This window comes from Pelodiscus sinensis, chromosome 1, assembly GCF_049634645.1.
Source record: "Pelodiscus sinensis isolate JC-2024 chromosome 1, ASM4963464v1, whole genome shotgun sequence".
Lineage (NCBI taxonomy): Eukaryota > Metazoa > Chordata > Testudines > Trionychidae > Pelodiscus > Pelodiscus sinensis.
The window spans coordinates 287,242,066-287,249,420 of NC_134711.1; the positions used below are offsets into that span (position 1 = coordinate 287,242,066).

A 7,355-nucleotide genomic window follows, 5' to 3' on the forward strand; every position below is an offset into this window, starting at 1 on the left:
CTTCTGATCAATCAGTGTGCCAGGAACATAGACAAAATAGGCTACAAATACCTTGCTGTACCTCCCCCCAATTAACCAATTCTGGAGCTGATAAAAAGCCCTTTGAAGTGTGTTTTAGTTTTTCTATTGACTTAAGATCAGGTATGCTCAAGTCTTAAATTCTAGAGTAGCATATAGAAAGGTGATTCATTCACACCAGGTTGTATAGTTAGGAATAAAGGCAGGAAAATATGCAGAAAAATTAAGAAAAGAAAAACATAAAACACAACAAAACTTTAACCCTAGCAGTAATTATGAATTCAAAAGAATCAGGTTTTTCTCTTTTGATCAGTACTTGTTACTGGATTGTTCTTATCTTCACTAACTTTGGCTCTAGTATGAGCCCTAACGCTTTTCTGCTTTAGTATATTGTACACCCTTGATTCTCCAGGCATTGAGAAGGATCACCCAATTCAACGGTCATCTTTCCTAAAGCTCCCTACAACCAGTAAGTAAACTTCAACCACCCCCTTCTGTCAAAGGACAAACTCTCTTCAAGAAACTGATTTTCCTGCTCTTCACTGTAGAATACTTGAATAAGAAAGTAAACAGAATGCTCTTCAGGAAGTTGCCATAGTGATTAGTGATGCTTTAGTGTTGTCTGAGATTAAATAGAAATGGGAAGAAATTACAGTGAGAATTTGTATGCCAAAGTTTATCATCCTTCCATAATTCAAAAATTGCTGAACTGTTTACCTACAATTTTTCTAAAACATGAACAACCACATTAGGGCTAAGGCCAAGTTTTCACTTGGAAAGAAATTAACTGTAGTGTTTGCGACTTAGGAACACTCAAATTAGAAAACACTTAATTCTACTTTTAAAGATGCAGCAAATAAGAAATAATAAGAGAGAATTAAAAATGGAAAGATGTGGAAGTGCAAATAACTGCTTTGGATAATGGCATTGGGTGTAATGCCCAGATACTCTCAGCAGTCTATTTTCTTGTTAACAAGAATTGACAATGTCCTAGTTCTTTTAATTTGGAGTCAAAGAAAAACACCAACCTCAAAGTTAATTCTGGAAAATTACTCCAGGCCTCGTACTGGATAAAAGGGAGGTGTTTTGTTACCTTTAGTGTCAATTCAGTAGTGGTCTTAGTCTGAATATCGGGGATGGAGCAAATCATGTTCTATAAAAAGAAAGTACAGTACTGGGAAAATAATTCATTTTAACTGCCCCTAAGATCATACATGAGGAGAGAAGGCAAAAGAAGAACGTGGTTTGGGAAGGAGCTTGAGAATTCTCTACTTGATTTGTTATAAGGAAAAAGAAGTAACTTCTATTCACATGTGACTTAGGGATCTGAAAAAACCCCAGATAGTCTTCAGAGATTATAGTGGGAACAGTGGAGGCTAAGTCATGAGAATATAATAATAGGAAACCTTTGATGAGAAACACTTGAGAGCCTACTGAAGTTTAACAGGCCTGGGGAGCAGATGCCTTTCATTTACATCAATTACACTGTTACTCTGGATGTACTTAGATACTGTCTATGTCATAAAGGGGCTTTCTTGTTACATGCCTCAGTTTGAAAAGCATGGTCCTGTCTCTGGCCATGCTGAAAATCAGTTTTGAGCAGGGAGAGATCGAGGCAGCTTCTGGCATTTGGCCTCAGCATTGGATACACTACAGTTATAAACCAGCTGAGAGTTTGGAGAAGATAAAGACAAAAGAAACAGGACATCACTAGAATTATATTTTAAACAGAGGTGAGCAGATGTACCCACTATTACTGTAGAATACTAGTCAACTTGATTTTTAGCTAGCTTTGCTCATGTAATTGTAGCCCCAAACTGCATAAGGACTGTTTAATACAGATCTGAAAGAAAATGATAACTGAGATTAAGAGAAATTAAAAGGCTTCTGCAAGGGAGAAAAGATGGGTATGGTTCACCACTTGACATTATTCAGGTTTTACATTGATGTAATACCATGGAAATCAGTGTAAAACTGGAGTAACCCAGTAATAATTCAATCCCATGTTAAATGAGATTTGAAAAGAGATGGAGAATCAGTGAGACAGAGAGACACAGAGATAATAGCAGTAAATTTGACACGGACATTTAGTATATACAGAAGATTCATAGATTCTTAGATCCCAAAGCCAGAATGGACAACTGTAATAATCTAAGATGCCCGCCAGTATAACTCAGGCCATGGAATTTTCCCTAGATAATTCCTGGAATAGATCTTTTAGAAAAATATCCAATCTTGATTTAAAAAGCATCAGCAATGGGGAATCCACTCTGATCTTTGGTAATGTGTTTATGCTACGCTATCGAAAATTAGTCAGAATTCAACCCCCTATCTTTCCTCTGATATTGAGATCATCTTATTAAATGATCCATTAGACAAAAAGCCAAGACTCAACTCTTAGCTGATACACACAAGGGGTCAAATAAGAAAGCTGAGGCCTATACAAAATTAAGAAAAAGAAATAATGTATAGAAATGAAACATGCATTAGTCACAGATTTAGAATCAAGCATTTATTAGAAAAAAGATTAAACAACCTTAGAAGTCAAAGAAATTCCTGTAATTTATGTGGTAACTGTTGATAGTCTTAGTGAAGGAGAAACCTATGGGGGGAAAAGGAGATAAAAGAGATTATGTGAAAGATGCTAAATTATTGGAATCTTTTCATTCCCAGATATCATCACAAGCACTTGACTATATTGCTTCAGTTAACAGTAATGTAAAGTCTAGTAGAATTATGTTAGAATTAGCTGAGGAAAAGGTTTTAAAGCCTACAATAATATCTGGCCCTAAAAAGGGTTTAACTTACCCTAGACATAAATAAAAATTATGAAAGGTTGTGCTGAGAATTTGCTTGCAATAGCCAGACATTACTAATCCCACAGCTCCGGCTTGACCACAGTGATGCTCTGGGCTCATTCTCAAAAGACAAGCTTGTTCTGCTGCTGACAGAGGCAATTATTCTGATCTCAGTTCCCACTGGAAGCAGCAATACAGACCACTGAAAAGTTAAAAATGAGCATGTTTTCTTTTTCTTGAGTGCAAAGAGAACTCAGTGTGCTACGTGTGATTTTTAGAACTTTCTGGAAAAGGCCAACATTTTTAAACATTTTGGATGTTTAAAATTAGGTTCCTAAATCCACATGCTGGCACCTAAATATAGGTGATCCATGTTTTCAGAGGTGCTGAGCAGCCCAAGCACTCACTGTGTGCAGTGGCATTTGTGAGAGCAGAACAATTCTGAAAACGAGGCCATTTATATTAAGATGCCTATGTAGGGTTTTACCCATTTCTAGACTCCCACTTTTGAAAATCTTGACAACGTTCTTTGTGAAATCTGTATCATTCAGAGCTCTACTGTGAAATGAAAGGAAAAGTAATGTGGTGAAGAAACCTTAAGCTGGGCAGAATGAGTTCTTGCTACAGATATAAAATCACACTTTATTGACATAAACCTACACTGTGACTTACAAACTTATAATGAGAGATGTTCCCTGCTCTAAAGGGCTCATAAGATAAGACAGAGTTCATCAAGAGGAGGTACACAGGATCTGGAGAGTAGAAGAAGATGAGGTTTACTAGTGAATTTTGAAGGTGCCATGAGAGGGACTGCTTGGATTGGCAGTAGAAGAGACAACCTTTTATAAGATGCAAAGGAGAGACTGAGAGAAGGAGAGGAAAGGAGAAAGACTAAGCAGACTGGGAGGAATGCACCAACAGAGGAGCTTCAGGAGAAAATGAGGATAGAGGTGTTGGATGAATCTGTATTGTACATAAAAAAGCTAGTAGATATAGGTTGTTTTAGTTTAGCTAATGTCTGTAAAATCATTTTCATCCAACATATCCATTCAATCGAAGGCTTATCACAGAATAGACTTTGGAAAATAGATTTATTTGCTGGTTTCTTGTCCAATTGAGTTTAGTTCTGTCTTTGAACTTCATAACTAATCCTATTTATTTGTGTTCCCTATTCCAGCAGTTCTGAGTGAGTGTCTCTGCAGACCCCTCACTAGCTACTCATCACCAAGAACAGCAATTGCCTGCATAACTTCTGAAGAGAGTCTTTTCACACAGACTTCTTCACTTTGCTAAGTCATCCCCACATTTGCTTTTGATCCAATGAATCACTTTATGCATCAGGCAGAGCCTGACATGGATTATATTGCCCCTCGTGTCAAGCTAAGTGACGAGACATTTGTCTTTGTAGATGGCAAATGGGTGAGTGAGACCTACAATCAGCCACCCTTTGCTTACCAACAGAAACATTTCAGCAAGAAGATGCAGAAAGACTGGACTCTCTGGGAGGAGAACAAAGCACTCTGGGAGGAGAACAAGGCCCTTCGGATTGAAAACAAAGCCCTCCGGGAGGAGAACAAAGCTCTCCAGTGCCTACGGACACAGAACAAAGCCATCCAGGTTATTTATGATGACACCCTCCAGCAGGTTCTCCAGAAGGAGCACAATCCTTTCCCAGTCTTCCAAGAAAGGAACATAGGCTTCCAAGAGAACAAGGCCCTTCAGGTTGTTCAGGAAAAGAATATGGCTTTACAGATACTCCACAAGGAGAACAAAGCTGTCCCAGTCTTTCAAAAGGAGAACAAAGCTCTTCCAGTCTTTCAGAAGGAGACCAAAGCTGTCCCAATCTTTCAGAAGGAGGCTGAAGCTCTTCCACTCTTTCAGAAGGAGACCAAAGCTGTCCCAGTATTTCAGAAGGAGGCTGAAGCTCTCCCATTCTTCCAGAGGGAGACCAAACCTGTCCCAGTCTTCCAGAAGCAGACCAAAGCCACCCCAATTGAGGAGGAGAGCAAGGACGATGTCCCTGCCTTCCAGGAGGACAGCAAAGCCAACCTGGTCCAAAATGATATCAAGGCTAGTCCATCCTTCCAAATGAAGAGTAATGCTGTCCAGGATATTTGGGAGGAAAGCAAAGCTGTCCCAGGCCAGGAGGAGAACAATGTTGCCCCAGGCAGTCAGGAGGAAAATGTGGCCCTCCAGGCTGTCCAGAAGCTAAACCAAACCCTACAAGCTCTGCTAAAAGAGAACCAGGCCCTTCTGGAAGAGAAAAAGGCAATCCAGATTCTTCAGGAAGAGAACAAAGTCTTCTGGGACGAGAACAATCAGTTAAAGCTGCAGCTAACTGTAATGAAAGGCACAGTGTCAGAGATTATGGCCCGGATGGAAATATTGCAGAAGGAGCTCAATTCCCTTTCTCCTGTACAGCATAATGAGATGAGGAAGCCAGACAGGTGCTGGTAAATGAATATCAACCAGGAGAAATATGCAGCATGGTACGAAAGGCCTGCTAGTTAACATTTGATGAAAAAGCTCTCTCCTTGTTTCCAATAAAGTCCTGGGAGGGATTCAGAAAAAAACAAACAAACAGATGGGGGTATTGATTTATTCTGAGGCTTGCATGTAATGCTTTATCTTCTTGTGTCCTCCCGTGAGACCATGCATATTCGTATGTGTCATGAAGTTGCCCTGTCAGCTATATTTTCTAGATTCACATGAGCAAAAATTTTATCTGATGATAGATTTTTAGCTCTGAGGAGCTCATGGGATTACCAACCAAGTGCTGTTTTAATTGTAACTCTAAGAATAAATAAGAAGGCCTAAACTTTGAAAAGTGGCATGTGCTTTGGCACTAAATATGAGATGCCTTAAAGAATATTGTTTTTCAGAAGATGGCTGCTCACCACTTTCTGAAAATCAGGGCTCTTCCACGAATTTCTAAATATAGTTGATAATGTCCTAACTCAAGTATTTCATTTAGCATAAGGGAATTTTATCTCAGATCTCATTTTCATAGCCGAAGAATGGATCATGGTACTAAAAATGAATGGCAACATAAGTATAAGTGATCATGACTTACTCACATTTGTAATGTTCAAACAGAAATAAAGTTCAAACCAGTTTATTTTTATATATAAATTAAAGGGGTATTGTAACAAAGATGAAAACAATTGTGGGCCAAATTAGCTGGGAGAAAAAAAATCAGAAAATAGCGTGCTGTCATGGGACACTACTGAGAGTATCTAATTCAAGAAAAACTGCTTAGAAACAGGGCTCCTACAGTCCTACATGGGGATCCTTCACTTACGAGGTACTCCAAACCAGACCAAAAGAGAACTTCTGTCTCACCACACTTACTAACAAGAAGTCATACAAGCAATTCCCTCAAACACTCTAGTTCTCCTGCATCATCAATAGTACTACTTCTTACAGCAGGGGTTCCCAAGCTGGGGTATGCACACACCCAGGGGGTATGAGAAGCTTGTCAAGGGGGTACGGGGAATATTTGGTAAATAACTAGATTATCCTAATTGAAATATTCCAAAAGTAGTAGTGTTAGTGAAAAAAGTTGCGGATTCTAGAGTCTAGAATTTATTTCCTTTCATATTGAATAGTGGGTATGGGAATGTTTACTAAAAGCCAAGAGGTACGGGGACTGAAAAAGGTTGGGAACCCCTGTCTTACAGGGACATTTGGTTATGAAAGCCAGTCTCATCCAATAACAATCTCATCTCAACTGATCCCAAAGGACCAACCTCCCTCCAGATTAATATATAAGGGTATGTCTACACTACCCTCCTAGTTCGAACTAGCGGGGTAATGTATGCATACCGCACTTGCAAATGAAGCCCGGGATTTGAATTTCCCGGGCTTCATTTGCATAAGCAGGGAGCCACCATTTTTAAAACCCCGCTGGTTCGAACCCCGTGCAGCGCGGCTAAACGGGGTTCGAACCAGCGGGGTTTAAAAAATGGCGGCTCCCCGCTTATGAAAATGAAGCCCGGGAAATTCAAATCCCGGGCTTCATTTGCAAGTGCGGTATGCATACATTACCCCGCTAGTTCGAACTAGCGGGGTAGTGTAGACATACCCTAATTTAGAATCTTACCCAAAAATCATGCTGTTGCCAATCATTTAGCATCTAAAATCTAAAGGTTTATTCACAAAAGAAAGAAAAGTGAGTGTTAGAAATGATTATAGGAATCAAATAGAGACAATTACAAAGTTCTTTGGTTCAGGCTTGTAGGAGAGGTGGAATAAACTGCTGGTTAAGTCAAGTCTCTGGGGGTATGTCTACACTACAGCGCTAATTCGAACTAATTTAGTTCGAATTAGCTAATTTGAACTAAGCTAATTCGAATTAGCGCATCTAGACTTAAACACTAGTTCGAATTAGCGTTTTGCTAATTCGAACTAGCATGTCCACACTGAGTGGACCCTGAACCGGGGTTAAATATGGCCGGAAGCAGTGCCGGCAGGGCATCAGATTAGGATTTAGAGCGTGGAGCTGCTGTCTCAGGCTAGCCGAGGGCTGTGCTTAAAGGG

The 7,355-nt window shown here is 39.6% G+C and overlaps 1 protein-coding gene across 2 annotated transcripts; it reads left to right on the forward strand.

Annotated features, from left to right (window-relative positions):
* The first annotated feature begins 1,583 nt into the window (after window positions 1-1,583).
* On the forward strand, window positions 1,584-5,389 carry CBY2 (chibby family member 2). Of its 2 annotated transcripts, none has more exons than XM_025182105.2 (2): window positions 1,584-1,751; window positions 3,997-5,389. In XM_025182105.2, the coding sequence occupies exon 2, from the start codon at window positions 4,137-4,139 to the stop codon at window positions 5,271-5,273; it is 1,137 nt and encodes a 378-aa protein (XP_025037890.2). In that variant the 5' UTR covers window positions 1,584-1,751; window positions 3,997-4,136; the 3' UTR covers window positions 5,274-5,389. The 2 variants fall into 2 exon arrangements, with proteins under 2 accessions (XP_025037890.2, XP_025037889.2); XM_025182104.2 differs by having other exon boundaries at window positions 1,585-1,751; window positions 3,994-5,389.
* The last annotated feature ends 1,966 nt before the right edge of the window (window positions 5,390-7,355 follow it).

Bases quoted from the DNA above. Each gene is read 5' to 3' on its own strand.
- CBY2 (XM_025182105.2), top strand. From the start codon at position 4,137: ATGAATCACTTTATGCATCAGGCAGAGCCTGACATGGATTATATTGCC.